At 45.2% G+C, this 27,566-nt stretch overlaps 1 protein-coding gene across 1 annotated transcript in view; it reads right to left on the minus strand.

Annotated features, from left to right (window-relative positions):
- LOC134927638 (transmembrane channel-like protein 2) overlaps window positions 1–27,566 on the minus strand; it is a 374,176-nt gene that overhangs the window by 140,407 nt on the left and 206,203 nt on the right. The window contains exons 6-7 of the mRNA XM_063922391.1: window positions 21,712–21,793; window positions 9,295–9,401 (exon numbers count right to left, since the gene is read on the minus strand). Of these exons, the coding sequence (XP_063778461.1) occupies window positions 9,295–9,401; window positions 21,712–21,793 (189 nt within the window). The remainder of the gene's footprint in view (window positions 1–9,294; window positions 9,402–21,711; window positions 21,794–27,566) is intronic.

Consider the following 27,566-nt stretch of genomic DNA (forward strand, 5'->3'; position numbering starts at 1 on the left):
CACATGGTATAGAGACTCCAGCCATAGTGCCAACCAACTCTAGGCCGGTTTGCTCAGCCTGAGATCCTTAGGAAATAGGGAAATGAGGTCCACTAAAAAAATGGGCAGCCCCTCTCCTCATCCTTTCCCTTCCCTTTACCCAAGAAGAACCAGTTAAGTGCTGATAACAGGGCTAGTCCTCATACATTTTGTGTGGTTAATAAATATAGTTAACATGAGAATCAACTGTTTTCTTGGCTGGTGCACTACAGGTCCAAGCTACTGTAGCAATGTCATGCTCAATATAAATGGCTGGCAGGCCATGTTGGTACTAGAATCACAGGTGCCAGAATGCCCTGACAGATAGCACCATCTTGGACCTGCAGTACACTTGTAGAATGAATAAAAAAAAAACCCCAAACAACGGGGACAGACATACTATGCAGTTTTTACACACCTGTACCTGTCCTTTGCTCCAGGTACTGTGAATTCAATAACAATTCTTATGGCTGTCTAGTTGAGCTCCAGGGCTGGATCAGTACCAGTTGACTGCGATTGAATCCTGATAGAACAGAGGTCCTTATGAATGGATCTCAACATCAAAGGACAAGACTATAGCATAGCCAATCAACTTGATTTACAGATAGAGCCATCTTTAACTTGGCCTTTAATAGGATTAAGTGAGCCAGGGCAGTTGGACTTAATCCCCTGCTGTAATAATTTAATCCCCTGCTGTATTATTCTCTCTTATTGCATTGCAGCTGAGAACAATAGATGAAAGGCTTATGCTAATAAACCATGTTGTGCCTGGACGCAGCATAGAAGCCAAGATAATCGTGGCTCCATTTGTATACTTGGGGGTTCAGAATTCCAAACCACTGATCATGTGCGGAATTTTGGCATTGTCCTGGATGATGGCTTTTACTTAAACATCAGGTATCAGCCACAATCAAATCCTAATTTTTTCATCTGAGGAACACAGCCAGAATCAAGCACTTAATTCCCTCTGAAGAGCAGCCAAAAGTCATACATGCATTTGTATTATCTTGATTAGACTTATGCAATTCCCCCTACCTTGGTCTCCCAGCAAAACAATTACACCACTTACAGCTGGCAAATAACACAGCTGCCAGGCTATTAACCAACCAGTATGGTTAGGGTGTGTTCCAGAACAGGCGCTCAGCAGCTATGGTATAGCAGACCTCATGAGATGTCACCACATCTCCTTTGGGGAGCCAACATTACCACTTTATGAACACAGTCCGGGAAACAGAACTGAAAGATACCTTTATGGGAGTATCATCACACCGAGCACTGTGAGTTGGGGTACGCTTGAGTGGACCCATATTTCACTCCTTTCCATACTAAAGATACCTTGATGTGTTTAACACCCACCTTGCGAGTGTGAGTTCTTGGGTACGCTTCATTTATATATATTTCCATCCTAAAACATCACACCGGGCGTAGTTCAAGTGGGCGAGGCCACGGCATTGGGCAAAGAAACCTTGATGGGCTTACAGCTTCTTAATCAAAGTGTGAGTGGGGTACGCTCCTAAGCCACCTCTTTATCATATAAAAAATACACTAAGAACTGTGGATACATAAAAGGAATCTACTACACATTGGCCTTTATTTTTATTCCCTTACATGTCACTATACTCTGGATAAATTCCATCAGAACATTCGCTTTGAGGACTCCATCACAGGAACCTTCATTAAGGGACGTTATGGTGATTTTTATTTGTCAATAACTTTGTGTTAAAGCGCTGTGGTTATAAACACAGATCTCTGATTTTGTGGTAGTATTAACCAACCAGCCCCGTTCCAGCCACATAACACCCATTATCTTCTCTCTCCACTGGCTATCTGTAAAATGGTCATCTATTTCAAGATTGACTTACAGACTTTCAAAGCCCTACATCAGGGCCGTAACTAGGGGGGGCGAAGGGGGCATGCACCCCGGGTGCAGGATTTGAGGGGGCGTTAAGGAGTTACAGAGGAGCAGTTTTGTTTTGTTTTTTTACTGACAGTGCTGTGCTGCTACAGTGAGACAGCTCCCAGGGCAATGTATCTGACCCACCTGTCTGCCCGCAACTGGCTCCAATGCTGTGTGGGTGAGCTCCAGTACCTGGGATCTCTCCCATGTTGGCTACAGTCTTAAACTCTCTTCTTTGCCATGCAATGCTGCGACTAGCATTCGGTGCACCGTACAAGCTATAGAAGCGCACTGTGCACCTAGTTAGCAGTATCAACCTCCGCTTTGCCTCCCAGATAGGGGGATTTGGTGTAGCTTATAGGGAGGTGTAGTGCAGTGATGTAGTGTACCATATAGGGTATGTAGTGTGGTCATGTATTGCAGTATATAGGGGCATGTAGTGCACTGATGTGGTGTAGCATATAATGGGATGTAGTGTAGTGATGCATATAGGGTATGTAGTGCAGTGCATAGGGGCATGTAGTGTAGTGATGTAGTTCAGCGTGTAGGGGATGTAGTATAGTGATGTAGTTCAGTGGATAGGGGAATGTAGTGCAGTGATGAAGTGTTATGATATAGTGCAATGTATGGGGACACACAGAGTAGCATGTAATTGAACACGCTGGCGGGTCATGTGACGCATATGGCATTTGAGGCACATAGCGTAATATTGTCCAGTAGTATCCCCTTTTTTTATTTTTTTTGATAATCTGATTATTTTAGCCTGATAGTGTTTTTTTATTTTTTTGTGTGATCATTTTTTTTTTTTTTTTTTGGGGGGGGGAGGTGTGTGTATGGGGGAAGGGGGGTGCCAAATTACTGCCTTGCCCCGGGTGACAAAAATCCTAGTTTCGGCCCTGCCTACATAACCAAGAAGGAAGATACGTGAAGCAGCTTCTGATTCCGTACTGCCCTGCTTGACCTCTGCGATCTCCCGGAATTCATCTGGGGGTCGAGCTTATAGCCATGACGCTCAGACTCTATGGAACTCACTTCCCCGCACAGTTCGAGAGGCCCCCATTCTAGAATCCTTCAAAACAGACTCAATACTTTCCTGTTTACTCAAGCATTTCCGTAATGTTCCTTTCGTAACTCCATGCTCTCTGTATTTTATGAAAAGCTTTTCTGTACTTCTTTGTTTGTGTACTGTATTATGTTCATTCTATCTGTTAAGTGCCTTGAGTCCGGTTGGAGATAGAGCGCTAGCTAAATAAAATTATCATTATATTATTATTATTATTATTATTATTATTATTATTATTATTTTTATTATTATCATCATTAGTATCATTATATACAGTACTGTGAAGAAAGTCTTCAGTCAATTTACACACACCCACAACCATAATTCATTTCTTTATTACACACACAGAACCCTTAGGCAAAGGTCATTTCTCTGACGTCCTAAGTGGATGCTGGGGACTCCGTAAGGACCATGGGGAATAGCGGCTCCGCAGGAGACAGGGCACAAAAGTAAAAGCTTTAGGATCAGGTGGTGTGCACTGGCTCCTCCCCCTATGACCCTCCTCCAAGCCTCAGTTAGGTTTTTGTGCCCGGCCGAGAAGGGTGCAATCTAGGTGGCTCTCCTAAAGAGCTGCTTAGAGTAAAAGTTTTGTTAGGTTTTTTATTTTCAGTGAGTCCTGCTGGCAACAGGCTCACTGCAACGAAGGACTTAGGGGAGAAGAAGTGAACTCACCTGCGTGCAGGATGGATTGGCTTCTTAGGCTACTGGACACTAGCTCCAGAGGGACGATCACAGGTACAGCCTGGATGGGTCACCGGAGCCGCGCCGCCGACCCCCTTGCAGATGCTGAAGAGAGAAGAGGTCCAGAAATCGGCGGCTGAAAACTTCCCAGTCTTCTTAAGGTAGCGCACAGCACGGCAGCTGTGCGCCATTGCTCTCAGCACACTTCACACCAACGGTCACTGAGGGTGCAGGGCGTTGGGGGGGGCGCCCTGGGCAGCAATGAAAGTACCTATGCTGGCTAAAAATACATCACATATAGCCTCTGGGGCTATATGGATGTATTTAACCCCTGCCAGGTTGTCAGAAAAACGGGAGAAGAAGCCCGCCGAAAAGGGGGCGGGGCCTATTCTCCTCAGCACACAGCGCCATTTTCCTACACAGCTCCGCTGCTAGGAAGGCTCCCAGGCTCTCCCCTGCACTGCACTACAGAAACAGGGTTAAAACAGAGAGGGGGGGCATTTTGTGTGGCGATATTATAATATATTAAGATGCTATAAGGGAAAACACTTATATAAGGTTGTCCCTGTATAATTATAGCGTTTTGGTGTGTGCTGGCAAACTCTCCCTCTGTCTCCCCAAAGGGCTAGTGGGGTCCTGTCCTCTATCAGAGCATTCCCTGTGTGTGTGCTGTGTGTCGGTACGTGTGTGTCGACATGTATGAGGACGATGTTGGTGAGGAGGCGGAGCAATTGCCTGTAATGGTGATGTCACTCTCTAGGGAGTCGACACCGGAATGGATGGCTTATTTAGGGAATTACGTGATAATGTCAACACGCTGCAAGGTCGGTTGACGACATGAGACGGCCGGCAAACCAATTAGTACCTGTCCAGGCGTCTCAAACACCGTCAGGGGCTTTAAAACGCCCATTACCTCAGTCGGTCGACACAGACACAGACACGGACACTGACTCCAGTGTCGACGGTGAAGAAACAAACGTATTTTCCATTAGGGCCACACGTTACATGTTAAGGGCAATGAAGGAGGTGTTACATATTTCTGATACTACAAGTACCACAAAAAAGGGTATTATGTGGGGTGTGAAAAAACTACCTGTAGTTTTTCCTGAATCAGATAAATTAAATGAAGTGTGTGATGATGCGTGGGTTTCCCCCGATAGAAAATTATTGGCGTTATACCCTTTCCCGCCAGAAGTTAGGGCGCGTTGGGAAACACCCCCTAGGGTGGATAAGGCGCTCACACGCTTATCAAAACAAGTGGCGTTACCGTCTCCAGATACGGCCGCCCTCAAGGAGCCAGCTGATAGGAGGCTGGAAAATATCCTAAAAAGTATATACACACATACTGGTGTTATACTGCGACCAGCGATCGCCTCAGCCTGGTTGTGCAGCGCTGGGGTGGCTTGGTCGGATTCCCTGACTGAAAATATTGATACCCTTGACAGGGACAGTATTTTATTGACTATAGAGCATTTAAAAGATGCATTTCTATATATGCGAGATGCAAAGAGGGATATTTGCACTCTGGCATCAAGAGTAAGTGCGATGTCCATGTCTGCCAGAAGATGTTTATGGACACGACAGTGGTCAGGTGATGCAGATTCCAAACGGCACATGGAAGTATTGCCGTATAAAGGGGAGGAGTTATTTGGGGTCGGTCCATCGGACCTGGTGGCCACGGCAACAGCTGGAAAATCCACCTTTTTTACCCCAAGTCACATCTCAGCAGAAAAAGACACCGTCTTTTCAGCCTCAGTCCTTTCGTCCCCATAAGGGCAAGCGGGCAAAAGGCCAGTCATATCTGCCCAGGGGTAGAGGAAAGGGAAGAAGACTGCAGCAGGCAGCTCCTTCCCAGGAACAGAAGCCCTCCACCGCTTCTGCCAAGTCCTCAGCATGACGCTGGGGCCGTACAAGCGGACTCAGGTGCGGTGGGGGGTCGTCTCAAGAGTTTCAGCGCGCAGTGGGCTCACTCGCAAGTGGACCCCTGGATCCTACAAGTAGTATCCCAGGGGTACAGATTGGAAGTTCGAGACGTCTCCCCCTCGCAGGTTCCTGAAGTCTGCTTTACCAACGTCTCCCTCCGACAGGGAGGCAGTATTGGAAACAATTCACAAGCTGTATTCCCAGCAGGTGATAATCAAAGTACCCCTCCTACAACAAGGAAAGGGGTATTATTCCACACTATTTGTGGTACTGAAGCCAGATGGCTCGGTGAGACCTATTCTAAATCTGAAATCTTTGAACACTTACATACAAAGGTTCAAATCAAGATGGAGTCACTCAGAGCAGTGATAGCGAACCAGGAAGAAGGGGACTATATGGTGTCCCTGGACATCAAGGATGCTTACCTCCATGTCCCAATTTGCCCTTCTCACCAAGGGTACCTCAGGTTCGTGGTACAGAACTGTCACTATCAGTTTCAGACGCTGCCGTTTGGATTGTCCACGGCACCCCGGGTCTTTACCAAGGTAATGGCCGAAATGATGATTCTTCTTCAAAGAAAAGGCGTCTTAATTATCCCTTACTTGGACGATCTCCTGATAAGGGCAAGGTCCAGAGAACAGTTGGAGGTCGGAGTAGCACTATCTCAAGTAGTTCTACGACAGCACGGGTGGATTCTAAATATTCCAAAATCGCAGCTGATTCCGACGACACGTCTGCTGTTCCTAGGGATGATTCTGGACACAGTCCAGAAAAAGGTGTTTCTCCCGGAGGAGAAAGCCAGGGAGTTATCCGAGCTAGTTAGGAACCTCCTAGAACCAGGCCAAGTGTCAGTGCATCAATGCACAAGAGTCCTGGGAAAAATGGTGGCTTCTTACGAAGCGATTACATTCGGCAGATTTCACGCAAGAATTTTTCAGTGGGATCTGCTGGACGAATGGTCCGGATCGCATCTTCAGATGCATCAGCGGATAATCCTGTCTCCAAGGACAAGGGTGTCTCTTCTGTGGTGGCTGCAGAGTGCTCATCTACTAGAGGGCAGCAGATTCGGCATTCAGGACTGGGTCCTGGTGACCACGGATGCCAGCCTGAGAGGCTGGGGAGCAGTCACACAGGGAAGAAATTTCCAAGGAGTGTGGTCAAGTCTGGAGACTTCTCTCCACATAAATATACTGGAGCTAAGGGCAATTTACAATGCTCTGAGCCTAGGAAGACCTCTGCTTCAAAGTCAACCGGTGCTGATCCAGTCGGACAACATCACGGCAGTCGCCCACGTAAACAGACAGGGCGGCACAAGAAGCAGGAGGGCAATGGCAGCAAGGATTCTTCGCTGGGCGAAAAATCATGTGATAACACTGTCAGCGGTGTTCATTCCGGGAGTGGACAACTGGGAAGCAGACTTCCTCAGCAGGCACGACCTCCACCCGGGAGAGTGGGGACTTCATCTGGAAGTCTTCCACATGATTGTGAACCGTTGGGAAAGACCAAAGGTGGACATGATGGCGTCCCGTCTGAACAAAAAACTGGACAGGTATTGCGCCAGGTCAAGAGACCCTCAGGCAATAGCAGGGACGCTCTGGAAACACCGTGGGTGTACCAGTCGGTGTATGTGTTCCCTCCTCTGCCTCTCATACCCAAGGTACTGAGAATTATAAGACGGAGAGGAGTAAGAACTATACTCGTGGCTCCGGATTGGCCAAGAAGGACTTGGTACCCGGAACTTCAAGAGATACTAAGAAGGGACTTGCTTCAGCAAGGATCATGTCTGTTCCAAGTCTTACCGCGGCTGCGTTTGACGGCATGGCGGTTGAACGCCGGATCCTAAGGGAAAAAGGCATTCCGGAAGAGGTCATCCCTACCCTGGTCAGAGCCAGGAAGGAGGTGACCGCACAACATTATCACCACATTTGGCGAAAATATGTTGCATGGTGTGAGGCCAGGAAGGCCCCACGGAGGAATTTCAACTCGGTCGATTCCTGCATTTCCTGCAAACAGGAGTGTCTATGGGCCTCAAATTGGGGTCCATTAAGGTTCAAATTTCGGCCCTGTCGATTTTCTTCCAGAAAGAATTGGCTTCAGTTCCTGAAGTCCAGAAGTTTGTCAGGGGAGTACTGCATATACAACCCCCTTTTGTGCCTCCAGTGGCACTGTGGGATCTCAACGTAGTTCTGGGATTCCTCAAATCACATTGGTTTAAACCGCTCAAATCTGTGGATTTGAAATATCTCACATGGAAAGTGACCATGCTGTTGGCCCTGGCCTCGGCCAGGCGAGTGTCAGAATTGGCGGCTTTGTCTCACAAAAGCCCATATCTGATTGTCCATTCGGACAGGGCAGAGCTGCGGACTCGTCCCCAGTTTCTCCCTAAGGTGGTGTCAGCGTTTCACCTGAACCAGCTTATTGTGGTACCTGCGGCTACTAGGGACTTGGAGGACTCCAAGTTGCTAGATGTTGTCAGGGCCCTGAAAATATATGTTTCCAGGACGGCTGGAGTCAGGAAAACTGACTTGCTGTTATCCTGTATGCACCCAACAAACTGGGTGCTCTTGCTTCTAAGCAGACGATTGTTAGTTGGATGTGTAGTACAATTCAGCTTGCACATTCTGTGGCAGGCCTGCCACAGCCAAAATATGTAAATGCCCATTCCACAAGGAAGGTGGGCTCATCTTGGGCGGCTGCCCGAGGGGTCTCGGCTTTACAACTTTGCCGAGCTGCTACTTGGTCAGGGGCAAACACGTTTGCAAAATTCTACAAATTTGATACCCTGGCTGAGGAGGACCTGGAGTTCTCTCATTCGGTGCTGCAGAGTCATCCGCACTCTCCCGCCCGTTTGGGAGCTTTGGTATAATCCCCATGGTCCTTACGGAGTCCCCAGCATCCACTTAGGACGTCAGAGAAAATAAGAATTTACTTACCGATAATTCTATTTCTCGTAGTCCGTAGTGGATGCTGGGCGCCCATCCCAAGTGCGGATTGTCTGCAATACTTGTACATAGTTATTGTTAACTAAAACGGGTTATTATTGTTGTGAGCCATCTTTTCAGAGGCTCCGCTGTTATCATGCTGTTAACTGGGTTCAGATCACAGGTTGTACAGTGTGATTGGTGTGGCTGGTATGAGTCTTACCCGGGATTCAAAATCCTTCCTTATTGTGTACGCTCGTCCGGGCACAGTATCCTAACTGAGGCTTGGAGGAGGGTCATAGGGGGAGGAGCCAGTGCACACCACCTGATCCTAAAGCTTTTACTTTTGTGCCCTGTCTCCTGCGGAGCCGCTATTCCCCATGGTCCTTACGGAGTCCCCAGCATCCACTACGGACTACGAGAAATAGAATTATCGGTAAGTAAATTCTTATTTTTTGTTCCATGTAGACATTCCAGGTTCTTGGCAAAACATACAAAACCCACATATATGCTGTAATGCTTGTCTCATTGGGGGCCCCATTGCAAATGACAGGTGACAAGCGGACATCCTGTAGAAATCAATAGAATTGGTCAGAGCGTGTTATTACTCTATATAAATTCATAGTGATTGATGGTTGCTATGGCTAGTGATTAATGGTTGCTATGACTCATAACACACTTATGCTATTTACACCACATTACAGAGCATCCAGAATCTGCTCTCTATTACATATCAGTACAACGCACATTCACCTAAGTTCATTAATAAAAAAACAGTTTGTAGTACGTACCTCTGGTATTACAACAAGTCCAAATATTAGACCAAAGAGCACTAGGTTCACTCCATACATCCATCTCAGGAATATAAAATATGAGGCAACAGACGATCCAAAGTGACCTTAGAAAAGGCAAAACAGTACAAGCTAATACAATAAAACCTTGATATAATTTTTGTAATGCTCCTTACACACTGACATCATTGCACTACAGAATGATAGATCATATATCCCCTGTTTTGAAAAACCCACGGAGTGTACCAGAAACACGGCGTGACAAGGTGTAGCAGAGTAGCTTGAGGTGTTTTATTACAGGACACACAAAAATAGCACAAAAAAAATCCAACTTGGGTATGGCTAGATAGCCGACAACTTGTAGTGGAGATACAAAGTCGCTGGATATGCAGAAACACTAAGATTACAAATAAGCATATGCTATAGGCAGGACCAATCAGCAATACATGGATACAGAATATAGTTGCACAAATTTAAAAAAGAAAAGTCTTAGGGGTCTATTTGCTAAGCCTTTGATGGAGATAAAGTGGACGGAGGTAAAGTACCAGCCAATTAGGTCCTAACTGTCATTTTTCAAACACAGCCTGTGTGCATAACAGTTAGGAGCCGATTGGCTGGTACTTTATCGCCATTAACTTTATCTCCATCCAAGGCTTAGTAAATAGACCCCTTAATGTCTCAACAGAGATGAAGGAACTGACCAACCTACAGTACCAGTGGCAAGACACTTCAAGATAGCAAAACATACCATTAACCAATTAAAGTGCTGCATTATAGATCACATTCCACCACTCCAATATCCTATTACAGAGAGAACTAAAATGGATACACAGATTGAAAAGTTTGGCCCTGGATCGATTAAATGAAGAGTTCAGACTTGGCTGTTGCTTATGGGCCATTTTCTTCATGACATCACCCAGTAATACATTGTTGCATATTTTTTTTCTATTTACCATTATGAACAGACACCGCTGTGTGTCTATGTTATGATTTTGTTTTGTGACTTCATCCGTGACCTGATTTACAGTTGTAGCTATTTGTATTTGTATATGTCTTTCCGAGTATGTATGCTAACACATCGCTGTATGTGGAAGCATTCAGATCCAGAAAGCCTGAGGGGCCGATATGGATATGCACTCCCATTGGTCTATAATTCTGCCATACTGATCATGGTCTATAAGGCACCTCCATGTGTCAAGACATTGTATATATGGAGCAAATATTTGAGCAACTATATTCTGTGGTATATAATTCTATAGACTAGTGGGCATCTAGAGGACACCATTGTGTGTCTTGACTTGTTTTGCTTTACTGGAGATGGCTATAGTTTTGTTAACATACAGGTTTTCCATGGGACAGCGCAGTGTGTCATGACACATTTCTATCACTGGAGCAAATACCCAATCAGTTCAAACATGGATGAATGACTTGCATACTGCTATACCACACTGTAAATGTCCGAACCCCATCCACTCTGGAAGCAGTGTTGGGCCTGGCAAATACTTGGATGGCAGACCACCTTGGAATACTGTGTGCTGTAATAATGGGTTTCTCCAAACGCTGATGGCTGTTTTACACAATACAGTGTTGTCTTTTGGATATATATTTAAACTTTATTTTGCATTGGTCATATTATTTAATTGATTGCATAAGGGCCCTCATTCCGAGTTGTTCTCTCGCTAGCTGCTTTTAGCAGCATTGCACATGCTAGGTCGCCCCCCTCTGGGAGCAGAATAGCGAACGAAAGATTAGCAGAATTGCTACTAAATAATTCTTTGCAGTTTCTGAGTAGCTCCAGACCTACTCACAGATTGCGATCAGCTCAGTCCGTTTAGTTCATGGTTTGACGTCACAAACACGCCCTGCGTTCGGCCAGCCACTCTCCCGTTTCTCCAGACACTCCCCCATTTTTCCCTGACATGCCTGCGTTTTTTAGCACACTCCCGGAAAACGCTCAGTTACCACCCAGAAACGCCCCTTTCCTGTCAATCATTCACCGATCGGCAGAGCAACTGAAAAGCGCTGCAGGATCCACAGCAAAACTGCTAAGTTTTTAGTTAAATAACTAAGCGCATGCGCCCTGCGTGCCTTGCGCATGCGCAATTAGCAACAAATCGCAGCATAGCGAAAATCGGCAACGAGCGAACAACTCGGAATGATCCCTAAGATTCATTGCGTGCTCTGGACAAAACTTGTAACGCATACTCTCATTTGCTGCTACTGACTGCCCTGTATGTTGGATGGTGTCACATTGTCCGGGACATACTCTCATGATTAAATATGCACCATTAAGATGCAACATAATCACTTACCATTGTATGTATTGATTTTATAGCACTGTATTGTCTTGAGTGCACAATACCATGTACCACTTTCCTCTCCTTATTTTGATGGTGCATTTTTCCTATAATCACAATGATCACGCTCCCCTATTGTTATATTTACCCCATCTGTCTGCCACCTCTGTGCCAGTGAGTATGTAACATGCTGTAACTCACAACCATGATGATCCATTCATATAAGCTTAACAGTGCACACTCACACTCTGAGTGAGCACTGGGTGTGGTTTGTTTACATTCGTAACCCTGCCCACACAGCTGCCGTGCGGCAACCAATGGACTGGCATGCAGTCCAGCCGCTCATTGACACCATGGAATAAGCTTGTTCAGTTTCAGGTTTGGCGCCTATCATGCCTTTATCTACGGCCACAGTGTGGAGTTTCATTAGCCCCTGAGAAAAAGCAATGGGATGTGCTTGAAATGGCTGTCGGACTGCTGCCGCTGACATAGGGACTCTGTATGGACTTTAAACTGATGTTTTTTTAATAAAACATCCCTGTCTAAACATGAGTGCTGGTTCTTGTACTTTTTAATAAGAGTGAGTGTCTTTTAAATAGATAGATAGATAGATAGATAGATAGATAGATAGATAGATAGACAGAACTTGGTACGGCAGCACTCAGCATAAAAAAGACAAATAGCCAGTCTGGGTGATCACCCAGACTGTCTGTCTGTCTTTTTTACGTTGTGAGTGCCGCCGTACCAAGTTCTATACTACAGGTCACAGTGTAACTGTCACCCTTGGAAGGCAGCGGCTGTTTCAAACAAAATTGCAAGTATATTGGAACTAGGAGTGCCGTAGACTGCTTTCTGAATATATATATATACAGTATATATACATACTATATATATATATATATATATATATGACACATTATATATATATATATATATATATATATATATATTTATATATATATATATATATATATATATATATTGTAGAAGGTTTGGTAACTAGTACTGCGCTTGTTAAACTCTATCACTTAAGTATCCCTTAAGTTCGATTAGTAAGGATTTCTTTGACTGGATGTCTTTAAGTGTATTCGGCAGCAATACCCCACAGAATGGTCCTCTGCCAGAAAGGGCCTTTTGGGTAGATAAATGGGAGTTGTTTCTTAGGGGGCGCATAATTATAGAGGTTTTTTTTTCCGATTTATACCCTTTTTGTGCATCAAACATATTGAATTCAGGAATTGCCTAATTACAATCAACAAATTGTTCATTGAGTGCAACCAAATAGAATCTTTTGAGATATACATATATTTTTAAAATACTTTCTTTACAAAACTCTCATAAAAATATTAGAACATTGTGATAACAAGACAATATTTGTAATAAGATATAGACACATTGAAGTTTCAACAGATTCTAGGTGTGTGCAGAAGGTGCATTGCCCACAGCACATTTGCCCTGTGGGCGCACCTTCTACATACACCCTGAGTGGCCGCATATCACCCTGCTGACATCCTCCCGCTCCCCTGTGCGCTCTTGTAGCATCTGGCGCCCGCAGTCCCAAGCTTCCACCAGCGGGAACCTCTGCCGCATATAGTCAGCGGCACCACTGGCCACCAGTAAATCCCCTGTGTGCTGCGCTACCACCGCCCGCCCCCTCTCTTGGCCTGCAGTGCAGTGTACAGAGGGAGTACTGGGTCAGGAGCCGGCAGCAGCGCAGGAAGAAGGAGAAATCATGCCTACACACTACACTACTCTACACTACAACACACTACATTACACTACAGTAAACTACACCACAGTACACTACATTACACCCTAAGGGTAGGGGGGTATGTAAGGTGCTCTACCTGCCGTAATGTGTGAAAGGGGACTTTACCTGCCGTAATGTGTTAAAGGGGGCTCTGCCTCCCATAATGTGTGACAGGGGCTCTACCTGGCATAATGTTTAAAAGGGGCTCTTCCTGGTGTAATATGTGTAAGTGGCGCTACTTTGCGGTGTAATTTGAATAATGGAGACTACTGTGTTGCGTAATATGAATTGGTATTATTTTGTGGCTTCGCCTCTTCCCCATGAAGCCACGCCCCTACATTTTAGCACTGTTTTAAATATGCTGTTTCTTGCACACAGAACTAAAATGTCTAGTTATGGCACTGGAGAACAGGATAGGCCAGTGGTTCCTAGCTATCATCCTTAGGTTCAGTTACGTAGATGTACAGTTGTACTTCTGTCTGTCCACATAGTTTATGATTGACAGCCTCTAGTACTGGTTTGGCCTGTCACTTTGACTATAAATAATTAGATTTAGTCCTGGACCACCAACTCGAGGCATCCCTGCAAGAGCCTCGTGGCACCTCAGGGTGCCTTGGCACACAACTTGGGAACCACTGGGATAGGCTATCTATCATCATGCCCATTCTCAAAGTGGGGTAAGTACTAACTAAAAAAATCTAATTGTGCTCAGGGCCGCAATGTCTCGGGGTAAGCGGTGGGGGAGGGCACAGCTGGAGGCAACCTCTGTGGCAGGGCTGCATAACCTCGGGTTGAGTGATACATGAAGGCATCGCTGCCATCAACCTGTGAAACGCTGATGGGAATTTGAGCCCCTACACAATGCACATAAACAAATAACTGTGAAAATGTAGTAAATACTCAATACAACTAAAACACCACAAATAAAAAAACTGTCCACAGAGGCAACTTCAACAGCAATCGCAATGGCCACAGCTAGTGTATACTGTATATATAAAACATTTTTAAAATCAATAAGTATATACCGCATAATGGGGTAAATGTATTAAATGTCTATATGTGGAGAAGTGGTATTAGCGCACATTATGTGCACTGATACCGCTTCTCCCCCATGTATTACAGCAATGGTGCTTGCTCAGTGACAGAGGCGCTATGAGCTGCTTTCTATATTGGCACTGCTACCTAAAAGATATGCAGGGCAATGTATAAATGGGCAGCAGCACTGACCGTTCCCGACACCTGCAGCTATAGACATCGACAGTTGCAGGTGTCGAAGCCCATAGACCACAGCAGGTACAGAGCTGTCCCTGGATGCAGCAGCTGCCGGCTCTGGTCTGCAGATGAGATCTCGTGTGAGTAGTGAAATCTTGAGCATGCCCAGAGTAGCTGGCTGGTTGGGAGACACATGGGCCACTGGGACATGGAGACAGGCGCATGCGCTGTTGAGACAGAAGTGCCGGTAAGAGCTGCCGATAGTGGGAGAGCACACATCACAAGAAGGATGATTTACCTCTCTACCACATTGGCAATATCAAGGTTAATACATGTCGTCGCTCTGTGGACCTGCTTCATTTCAATTTGGAGGTGAACGGGGTCTAGTCACATAAGGATCATTAAGAGGAGCGTAATATATATACTAGAGATGAGCGCCGGAAATTTTTCGGGTTTTGTGTTTTGGTTTTGGGTTCGGTTCCGCGGCCGTGTTTTGGGTTCGACCGCGTTTTGGCAAAGCCTCACCGAATTTTTTTTGTCGGATTCGGGTGTGTTTTGGATTCGGGTGTTTTTTTCAAAAAACCCTAAAAAACAGCTTAAATCATAGAATTTGGGGGTCATTTTGATCCCAAAGTATTATTAACCTCAAAAACCATAATTTACACTCATTTTCAGTCTATTCTGAATACCTCACACCTCACAATATTATTTTTAGTCCTAAAATTTGCACCGAGGTCGCTGTGTGAGTAAGATAAGCGACCCTAGTGGCCGACACAAAAACCGGGCCCATCTAGGAGTGGCACTGCAGTGTCACGCAGGATGTCCCTTCCAAAAAACCCTCCCCAAACAGCACATGACGCAAAGAAAAAAAGAGGCGCAATGAGGTAGCTGACTGTGTGAGTAAGATAAGCGACCCTGGTGGCCGACACAAACACCGGGCCCATCTAGGAGTGGCACTGCAGTGTCACGCAGGATGTCCCTTCCAAAAAACCCTCCCCAAACAGCACATGACGCAAAGAAAAAAAGAGGCGCAATGAGGTAGCTGACTGTGTGAGTAAGATAAGCGACCCTAGTGGCCGACACAAACACCGGGCCCATCTAGGAGTGGCACTGCAGTGTCACGCAGGATGGCCCTTCCAAAAAACCCTCCCCAAACAGCACATGACGCAAAGAAAAATAAAAGAAAAAAGAGGTGCAAGATGGAATTGTCCTTGGGCCCTCCCACCCACCCTTATGTTGTATAAACAGGACATGCACACTTTAACCAACCCATCATTTCAGTGACAGGGTCTGCCACACGACTGTGACTGATATGACGGGTTGGTTTGGACCCCCCCCAAAAAAGAAGCAATTAATCTCTCCTTGCACAAACTGGCTCTACAGAGGCAAGATGTCCACCTCATCATCATCCTCCGATATATCACCGTGTACATCCCCCTCCTCACAGATTATCAATTCGTCCCCACTGGAATCCACCATCTCAGCTTCCTGTGTACTTTGTGGAGGCAATTGCTGCTGGTCAATGTCTCCGCGGAGGAATTGATTATAATTCATTTTAATGAACATCATCTTCTCCACATTTTCTGGATGTAACCTCGTACGCCGATTGCTGACAAGGTGAGCGGCGGCACTAAACACTCTTTCGGAGTACACACTTGTGGGAGGGCAACTTAGGTAGAATAAAGCCAGTTTGTGCAAGGGCCTCCAAATTGCCTCTTTTTCCTGCCAGTATAAGTACGGACTGTGTGACGTGCCTACTTGGATGCGGTCACTCATATAATCCTCCACCATTCTTTCAATGTTGAGAGAATCATATGCAGTGACAGTAGACGACATGTCCGTAATCGTTGTCAGGTCCTTCAGTCCGGACCAGATGTCAGCATCAGCAGTCGCTCCAGACTGCCCTGCATCACCGCCAGCGGGTGGGCTCGGAATTCTGAGCCTTTTCCTCGCACCCCCAGTTGCGGGAGAATGTGAAGGAGGAGATGTTGACAGGTCGCGTTCCGCTTGACTTGACAATTTTCTCACCAGCAGGTCTTTCAACCCCAGCAGACTTGTGTCTGCCGGAAAGAGAGATCCAAGGTAGGTTTTAAATCTAGGATCGAGCACGGTGGCCAAAATGTAGTGCTCTGATTTCAACAGATTGACCACCCGTGAATCCTTGTTAAGCGAATTAAGGGCTCCATCCACAAGTCCCACATGCCTAGCGGAATCGCTCCGTGTTAGCTCCTCCTTCAATGTCTCCAGCTTCTTCTGCAAAAGCCTGATGAGGGGAATGACCTGACTCAGGCTGGCAGTGTCTGAACTGACTTCACGTGTGGCAAGTTCAAAGGGCATCAGAACCTTGCACAACGTTGAAATCATTCTCCACTGCACTTGAGACAGGTGCATTCCACCTCCTATATCGTGCTCAATTGTATAGGCTTGAATGGCCTTTTGCTGCTCCTCCAACCTCTGAAGCATATAGAGGGTTGAATTCCACCTCGTTACCACTTCTTGCTTCAGATGATGGCAGGGCAGGTTCAGTAGTTTTTGGTGGTGCTCCAGTCTTCTGTACGTGGTGCCTGTACGCCGAAAGTGTCCCGCAATTCTTCTGGCCACCGACAGCATCTCTTGCACGCCCCTGTCGTTTTTTAAAAAATTCTGCACCACCAAATTCAAGGTATGTGCAAAACATGGGACGTGCTGGAATTTGCCCATATTTAATGCACACACAATATTGCTGGCGTTGTCCGATGCCACAAATCCACAGGAGAGTCCAATTGGGGTAAGCCATTCTGCGATGATCTTCCTCAGTTGCCGTAAGAGGTTTTTAGCTGTGTGCGTATTCTGGAAAGCGGTGATACAAAGCGTAGCCTGCCTAGGAAAGAGTTGGCGTTTGCGAGATGCTGCTACTGGTGCCGCCGCTGCTGTTCTTGCGGCGGGAGTCCATACATCTACCCAGTGGGCTGTCACAGTCATATAGTCCTGACCCTGCCCTGCTCCACTTGTCCACATGTCCGTGGTTAAGTGGACATTGGGTACAACTGCATTTTTTAGGACACTGGTGAGTCTTTTTCTGACGTCCGTGTACATTCTCGGTATCGCCTGCCTACAGAAGTGGAACCTAGATGGTATTTGGTAACGGGGGCACACTGCCTCAATAAATTGTCTAGTTCCCTGTGAACTAACGGCGGATACCGGACGCACGTCTAACACCAACATAGTTGTCAAGGCCTCAGTTATCCGCTTTGCAGCAGGATGACTGCTGTGATATTTCATCTTCCTTGCAAAGGACTGTTGGACAGTCAATTGCTTACTGGAAGTAGTACAAGTGGGCTTACGACTTCCCCTCTGGGATGACCATCGACTCCCAGCAGCAACAACAGCAGCGCCAGCAGCAGTAGGCGTTACACGCAAGGATGCATCAGAGGAATCCCAGGCAGGAGAGGACTCGTCAGAATTGCCAGTGACATGGCCTGCAGGACTATTGGCATTCCTGGGGAAGGAGGAAATTGACACTGAGGGAGTTGGTGGGGTGGTTTGCGTGAGCTTGGTTACAAGAGGAAGGGATTTACTGGTCAGTGGACTGCTTCCGCTGTCGCCCAAAGTTTTTGAACTTGTCACTGACTTATTATGAATGCGCTGCAGGTGACGTATAAGGGAGGATGTTCCGAGGTGGTTAACGTCCTTACCCCTACTTATTACAGCTTGACAAAGGGAACACACGGCTTGACAAATGTTGTCCGCATTTCTGGTGAAATACTTCCACACCGAAGAGCTGATTTTTTTGGTATTTTCACCAGGCATGTCAACGGCCATATTCCTCCCACGGACAACAGGTGTCTCCCCGGGTGCCTGACTTAAACAAACCACCTCACCATCAGAATCCTCCTGGTCAATTTCCTCCCCAGCGCCAGCAACACCCATATCCTCCTCATCCTGGTGTACTTCAACACTGACATCTTCAATCTGACTATCAGGAACTGGACTGCGGGTGCTCCTTCCAGCACTTGCAGGGGGCGTGCAAATGGTGGAAGGCGCATGCTCTTCACGTCCAGTGTTGGGAAGGTCAGGCATCGCAACCGACACAATTGGACTCTCCTTGTGGATTTGGGATTTCGAAGAACGCACAGTTCTTTGCGGTGCTTTTGCCAGCTTGAGTCTTTTCAGTTTTCTAGCGAGAGGCTGAGTGCTTCCATCCTCATGTGAAGCTGAACCACTAGCCATGAACATAGGCCAGGGCCTCAGCCGTTCCTTGCCACTCCGTGTGGTAAATGGCATATTGGCAAGTTTACGCTTCTCCTCCGACAATTTTATTTTAGGTTTTGGAGTCCTTTTTTTACTGATATTTGGTGTTTTGGATTTGACATGCTCTGTACTATGACATTGGGCATCGGCCTTGGCAGACGACGTTGCTGGCATTTCATCGTCTCGGCCATGACTAGTGGCAGCAGCTTCAGCACGAGGTGAAAGTGGATCTTGATCTTTCCCTAACCTCAACATTTTTGTTCTCCATATTTTAATAGGCACAACTAAAAGGCACCTCAGGTAAACAATGGAGATGGATGGATACTAGTATACAATTATGGATGGACTGCCGAGTGCCGACACAGAGGTAGCTACAGCCGTGGACTATTGTACTGTACTGTGTCTGCTGCTAATATAGACTGGATGATAATGAGATGTAGTATGTATGTATAAAGAAGAAAGAAAAAAAAACCACGGGTAGGTGGTATACAATTATGGATGGACTGCCGAGTGCCGACACAGAGGTAGCTACAGCCGTGGACTACCGTACTGTGTCTGCTGCTAATATAGACTGGTTGATAATGAGATGTAGTATGTATAAAGAAGAAAAAAAAAAAACCACGGGTAGGTGGTATACAATTATGGACGGACTGCCGAGTGCCGACACAGAGGTAGCTACAGCCGTGGACTACCGTACTGTGTCTGCTGCTAATATAGACTGGTTGATAATGAGATGTAGTAGGTATAAAGAAGAAAGAAAAAAAAAACCACGGGTAGGTGGTATACAATTATGGACGGACTGCCGAGTGCCGACACAGAGGTAGCTACAGCCGTGGACTACCGTACTGTACTGTGTCTGCTGCTAATATAGACTGGATGATAATGAGATGTAGTATGTATAAAGAAGAAAGAAAAAAAAACCACGGGTAGGTGGTATACAATTATGGACGGACTGCCGAGTGCCGACACAGAGGTAGCTACAGCCGTGGACTACCGTACTGTACTGTGTCTGCTGCTAATATAGACTGGTTGATAAAGAGATGTAGTATGTATGTATAAAGAAGAAAGAAAAAAAAACCACGGGTAGGTGGTATACAATTATGGATGGACTGCCGAGTGCCGACACAGAGGTAGCTACAGCCGTGGACTACTGTACTGTGTCTGCTGCTAATATAGACTGGTTGATAAAGAGATGTAGTATGTATGTATAAAGAAGAAAGAAAAAAAAACCACGGGTAGGTGGTATACAATTATGGACGGACTGCCGAGTGCTGACACAGAGGTAGCTACAGCCGTGGACTACCGTACTGTACTGTGTCTGCTGCTAATATAGACTGGTTGATAAAGAGATGTAGTATGTATGTATAAAGAAGAAAGAAAAAAAAACCACGGGTAGGTGGTATACAATTATGGATGGACTGCCGAGTGCCGACACAGAGGTAGCTACAGCCGTGGACTACTGTACTGTGTCTGCTGCTAATATAGACTGGTTGATAAAGAGATGTAGTATGTATGTATAAAGAAGAAAGAAAAAAAAACCACGGGTAGGTGGTATACAATTATGGACGGACTGCCGAGTGCCGACACAGAGGTAGCTACAGCCGTGGACTACCGTACTGTACTGTGTCTGCTGCTAATATAGACTGGTTGATAAAGAGATGTAGTATGTATGTATAAAGAAGAAAGAAAAAAAAACCACGGGTAGGTGGTATACAATTATGGATGGACTGCCGAGTGCCGACACAGAGGTAGCTACAGCCGTGGACTACTGTACTGTGTCTGCTGCTAATATAGACTGGTTGATAAAGAGATGTAGTATGTATGTATAAAGAAGAAAGAAAAAAAAACCACGGGTAGGTGGTATACAATTATGGATGGACTGCCGAGTGCCGACACAGAGGTAGCTACAGCCGTGAACTACCGTACTGTGTCTGCTGCGACTGGTTGATAAATAATGATATAAAAATTATATATATATCACTACTGCAGCCGGACAGGTATATATTATATAATGACGGACCTGCTGGACACTGTCTGTCAGCAGAATGAGTTTTTTATAGAATAAAAAAAAAACACCACACAAGTCACACGACGAGTGTTTAACTTTTTCAGGCAATCACAATATAGTATACTACTAACTATACTGGTGGTCAGTGTGGTCAGGTCACTGGTCAGTCACACTGGCAGTGGCACTCCTGCAGCAAAAGTGTGCACTGTTTAATTTTAATAATATGTACTCCTGGCTCCTGCTATAACCTATAACTGGCACTGCTCCCCAGTCTCCCCCACAATTATAAGCTGTGTGAGCACAGTCAGATATATACATAGATGATGCAGCACACTGGGCTGAGCAGTGCACACAGATATGGTATGTGACTGAGTCACTGTGTATCGTTTTTTTCAGGCAGAGAACGGATTATATTAAATAAAACTGCACTGTCTGGTGGTCACTGTGGTCAGTCACTACTAAACTCTGCACTCTCTACAGTACTCCTAAGCTCCAGTAAATCAAGTGTCTCTGTCTCAAATCAATCTCACTCTCTCTCTTCTAATCTAAATGGAGAGGACGCCAGCCACGTCCTCTCCCTATCAATCTCAATGCACGTGTGAAAATGGCGGCGACGCGCGGCTCCTTATATAGAATCCGAGTCTCGCGAGAATCCGACAGCGTCATGATGACGTTCGGGCGCGCTCGGGTTAACCGAGCAAGGCGGGAAGATCCGAGTCGCTCGGACCCGTGAAAAAAAACATGAAGTTCGGGCGGGTTCGGATTCCGAGGAACCGAACCCGCTCATCTCTAATATATACCCCAATAACTTGTATGTTACAGAGAGGAAATTTGTTATACTACTCAAATGTTTTTATTATACAGTAGAAATAGCAAATACATAACATAAATTGTTAAACTTTATTCAAAATGTCACCTACTTTCCACTTCTTTAATCTTCATTTCCCATGGTATGCATGTTGTTTTAAAATTTTCAAAGTCCCTTTTAAATTTTATCCATTTCTGAAACAAAATAATGAATACAATTAACTTTATCATATGACTTTATTGCTTGTTTTTTTCATATGGAGGAATAAAGAGGCAAGAAAAAGTGCATTTGCATTACAGGCATATGTTTAGTGTTTAGTTGGATGCATTCAGCAACATACTGTATATAATACTAACAGTTGGACCTGGTGCAGGGCCGTTTGTAGCTAATCTGGCTCCCAGTGTGAACATGAAAAAAGATAATTTGCGTGCGAAAGTAAAGGCGGCATGGCCGTGATAATAGGGGTGAAGCCTTGCAGGAAAAGACACTAATGTTATGCCCTACAGTTATGCCTCTGACACCATAATATGCCCCACACAGTAATGCTCCTTAAACATTATGCCCCTGACACCATAATATGCCCCACACAGCAATGCCCCTCATACATTATGCCCCACAGTAATGCCCCTAAAACCATAATATGCCCCACACAGTAATGCCCCTTAAACATTATGCCCCTGACATTATTGTTTTATATATATATATATATATATATATATATATATATAGGAAAGGAAAGAAGCAGCGGCACTCCATCGGTGTAAACAATCAGATATGTATTCAAATAAAACACATAACAGTGGTCACATACAAAACCAACGTTTCGGGGTCCTGAGACCCCTTTGTCAAGGGGTCTCAGGACCCCGAAACGTTGGTTTTGTATGTGACCACTGTTATGTGTTTTATTTGAATACATATCTGATTGTTTACACCGATGGAGTGCCGCTGCGTCTTTCCTTTCCTGCATTATTGTTGACTGCGGAGGGCACCCGGTTTTTGCCATAGCATACTGGGAGTGCCGGGCATCTCTACATTCTATATATATATATATATATATATATATATATACAGTAATGCCACTTGCAAATTATGGCACATAGCGGCCCAGCGGACATTTTGGCAGGGACATTTTTAGCTGTCCGCATGTAATACAGCTGCAGACAGTGGCCGCAGCGCCCTGCACGATTTGCCCGGCCCTAGAATCACGATTGACAAGTTTATATACTGTACATATGTTTCTGCACGGAGTACACTGTGATTCAACAAGGAATTACATCGGGGTGTAGAGTTGGATCTTGATCCGAGGCACCAACAGGCTAAAAGCTTTGACTGTTCCCAGGATGCATAGCGCCGCCTCCTCTATGTCCCCGCCTCCAGGCACTGGAGCTCAGTTTGTAAGTTGGTGCCTGCAGTGCAGGCAACTAACATGGATGGCTGCTCTAGGCAGCCCTGAAAAGAGCTTTTGGAAAAAAAGAAGACTTCAAGGCCTGCAGCACAGGCAATTAGAAGTGCTATATGTCAGTCTGACATATCGTGCTGCGGCTCCCTCACCTCCCCCAGCGGCGCTGTATACTCCCGCGCCCTGGTTGCTGGGTACTTACAGCGGAGGGTTTCCGGTCACTTCAAGCACACACCCGCCGCTGCTCTCCTGGATCGCGTGGCCGCATCTTTGGGAGGAGGTAAGAGGGTCCCCCAGGCAAGACCCTCTGAAATAGCGATCCTGCGTGGTCTCCGGAGACGGACCGCGCGCGCTAGCATGGACACTGTGGCCGTACAGGGACCCCACTAGACCACCAGGGCAAGGCGCACAGGTTGGATTTTGCATAATCCGTTTTCTATAGGCCCCGCAGTACCCGGTGATAAAGTCCAGCAGAGGGGAAAGGGCACTGACCTGTAGCCCCTCCCCCAGCCCCAGGCGCCATTTAATGCAAATGTTCCCACCCTGGAGCGGCATCTCTCTTCGCAGTCACTCACTATCAGCGTATGGGCGCCATTACACAGAGCTGCGCTGATCCTGGGACTGCTGGGCAATCTCTCCTCTGTAAAGCCACCTGCCTCATCAGCACTGTGCATTTACAGGACACTTAAGTATTCTACATGTCGTGTAGACAGTGTTAGTTAAGAACAAGTGCATAACTACAGGGATATTTAGTACAAGTATCCTGTGATAAACATCTAGCCTTTACTGCGCATTGTTATAATCTGTATAAATACATAGCTTTACTTAGTAGTCCAGTTACTTAGTATTGCTAGTCCAGTGCAGTTTTATTGTTGTTTGTAATAATTTCTGCATTGTACATGTGACTGTGTGTGCCAATAGCTGCTGTGTGGTTTCTATTCCGTGTATCTCACACATATCGCTATCCCTATATTCTGTACCCTGAGGGGGGCTAAGTGCACTAGGGTTCTCATATAATATAGTGTTTCACAGGATATACTACTTTGGTATTTTTCTCTTGTGTGTTTCAGTTACCATATACCTCTCAAATTCTCTGCTTGTGCTCTGCTTTGCAGTCACACTATACAGGGTTTTTTTCTGGCAAGCACTTTGGTTATATTGTACTGCTACGCCCTAAGGTTACGCTTCCCAATAATGTATGCTAAACAGGGCGGTAGATCCACGGCTGATCTTGCACCATGCAATGCTGATGCCACGGATTGCTTGGAGGAAAACATTGTAGCTGAGGGCTCAGGTACCGGGGGTTCTCTACCCCTCAGTCAGTTTGCAGCACCGGGGGCACACCAAGACCCACCTTGGGCTGCTTTTTTCTAATTTGCTGACTATGCTAGTAACTAGACTTGCGCCCCCTGTGGGACCTCCTGTGCCATTACAGCCACATATTGTGCCTGCAGCTAATCCGCCATGGGCAGATAATCTGTCCACTCAGATACAGCAATTAAATCAGTCTTTGGCTAAACAAAAACCTAACCCTTGCCCACCTAGGACCAAGGGGTCCTCTTAGCGGGCCATTACTTCCTCACAATCCACACGTTTTGGATACTTCATCCGATGAAGATGGCGTATATACTGACCCCTCAGACACTGATGTAGATGCTACTGATGGGGAATTTATTACACAGGTGGATGTTCCTGACCTCTTGGAGGCTATAAGACTGGTTCTTCAAATTGATGATGACGCAGATCCTCCAGATACCTATAAGAAACCTGATAAGTTCAAGCATCAGAAGGTTACTAAATTAGTTTTACCCCATTCTGACCATTTGGTTGACATACGTAAGGAATCTTGGGAGTATCCAGGAAAGAAATTCTCTGTGTCTAAGAAGATGCTAGCTCGTTGTCCCCTCGCTGCAGAGTTAAGTAAAAATTGGCGAACACCATCCCCGGTGGACTCACAGGTCGCGCATTTGGTGGTGTCATCTGCTCTGCTTGTCACTACGTCACCTCTCTAAAAAAAAAAAAAAGGATAAACATGTGGAGGGTTGCTTGAAGTTTATTTACACTCTTGCAGGAGCTGTGCATAGGCCCACTATTGCGGCTTCTTGGGCTGCAAAAGCTATTGAACCCTGGGTTCAGGAAGTTGAAGCGGAGCTGCCATCTGATTTTCCTGATAATGATAGTGTCAAAGTCGAAAAATATTGCAATACACACATCACGTACAAACTACACATAGATGGCCTCCGTGCGTGTACTTGTTCTGCCGTGCGTGCACATATTCGCAATTTGCGTATGGTCGCTCCCACGGTCCTGCGCATTAGCGCGTGGTATGAGTATTTACGGTAGAGTTTGTGAACGCATGGAAAAGCCATCAAAACACATTACATATTTAATCCAAATAGTGCATAATGTACACATAGTCTCCCTGCACCACACCAGCAAGTTACAACAGTTGAAATGGTATCAGAACAAAGGGATTCACCTTTACAGGGTAGGAGGGGACAGAACAAGGTTATAAGGTGGTGTTTGGTATCCAGCTGTAGGGTATTTTAAGGGCAATATTCCGGTGTTGGTCTGCAGAAGATCACACGTTCCTGCGAATAGTTATGTGCAGGAGCAGAATATAGATATAAACTGTATTTACTGTACATTAGGTATGCGGCGGGAACCCAGAGGAGACCACCCACAAGTGCATCTGGAACAGACATCGCCCACCTATTCAAACCAACCTATGACCTCTCCTGTACTGTAAATGACCATCCCTGTGTCCAATGGACAAAGAGATTACAGTATCCATTGTGTTAAGTCTTGGAAGATTGTATAAAGGAGCCAGCCGCAGGCCTGTTCACACACAAGACTCTAAAAGTTATCTATCTAGATGATCGAGGACCAGACTGGGTAGCGCGGCGAAAACCAAACACGTATGTACCATTGACTGTAGCCATTATTCTTTTGTATTGTATTGCTTTGTTATTGTAACCCCCTTTCAGTAATAATATGTTGTGGTGTCGGAACCCGGCATTTTAAATACAAACTGGTGTCGTGTTTTCCTTTCCCTGCTAAGGTTGTAAGTGTATTACTATCGCATGCATAGCGGTTAAGGGTTCACGGTGTATCTTTGGGTGTGTACGCACTGAGTGTACTTTGTACAGCCAGCGCAGCGTTTGTACGCAAGGTACGTACACGGTACGGGGCGCTGTACGCTAATGGTGTAATAAGTTGAGGATTAAGTATAGCGGCCACAGCGGCTCCATTTAAAGTGTATGAAATGTCTTTTTAAAGTGTTGCTTTTAGTCCTGTATGTAAATCAGCATTTACAATTGGAGGCATTGTCGGGTTTCCACATACTCACAGCCTAACAGGTCATAGCAGACTTAATCTATCAGCAAAGGGCGGAAAGAAAGTTATCATACGTAACCTTTTCTTGGTCGATGTATACACTGAAAACCCTACTTGTGTACTGATTAGATGGCGTCTGCTCTGTATGGTCTGCAGAGGTGCTGGTAGAACCCGTAAATCACAAGAAAAAAGCTATTTAAAAATCTGTGAATTTTTTTTTTTGGGCACCAAAAACGTACACAAAAGGGCACCGATACTTTGCATACCCTCTCACATTGTTGCAAAACAAAGTTTAAATAAGTCATATTGTGTTTGATTCAGATTGAGTTGTTTATCTGTTAAGTAGATTTAAAAGTACATTTAAAAGTTGCTGCATAGCCTTGATATAGTTTTTTTTTAAAAAACCTCAGGCCTAAAATAACTTCTGTTGCTTGTATAATGTGCGATTTCTTTGTGACAAAGGAAGCCACGTGGTTTGTCCTCCATTTTGGACTAACCACATGGCCTGTCTACCATTTTGTATAAACCTCATGGATGTGGAAGGGGGGAGGAGCAGAGGCCATTTTAGGAAGGTCATTTTCTAAATAGCTGATTTTCAGTCTGCTCAGAACAATCAGTTTCCTTTGTCACATCAAACACCATTTATGAGTTACCAATGCATTTATTTAACCCATGCCATAGTCAATTACAAATAGTTTCATTGGGCCTAGTGAGAGTAAATGGTGAAATAAATGCTTGGCTTGGTGTAAGAAATTGCACACAGATAGAAAAAGGAAAGAAAGGGTTTTGGGATTTTCTTCCTTTTTTTTCTTTTTCCTTCCAAGACTTGTAGAATCTGCTTATTAGGGAGGATAGCCATTGAAATGCAAATTAACCTGTGTAACTGCTTATTTTTAGCAGTGAAAAGCAAATAGCTTTGATATACAAATAAGAGGTAAGGTGTCACATAGAAGGCTAGTGAATGATACATATATATAATATTATAATTATGTGTATATTTATAACAGTGTATGTTCTGCAAGATAGCTATCCAATCTGAATCATATCATTTAAATTATAGATTATTACAGTCATTATAGATCTGTGTGAAATCGGATACATTTGTTACTATATAGGTAAATTTGAAATAACAGTATTTTAAAGAAGTAAGTGTAAAGACACAAACGCAGGTCTGCATAAAAGTTTATACAGAACAAGTTGTGTCTAGTGGGCAATAGTAATTAATATTGTTC

The sequence above is a fragment of the Pseudophryne corroboree genome, chromosome 5 (genome assembly GCF_028390025.1).
Source record: "Pseudophryne corroboree isolate aPseCor3 chromosome 5, aPseCor3.hap2, whole genome shotgun sequence".
NCBI lineage: Eukaryota > Metazoa > Chordata > Amphibia > Anura > Myobatrachidae > Pseudophryne > Pseudophryne corroboree.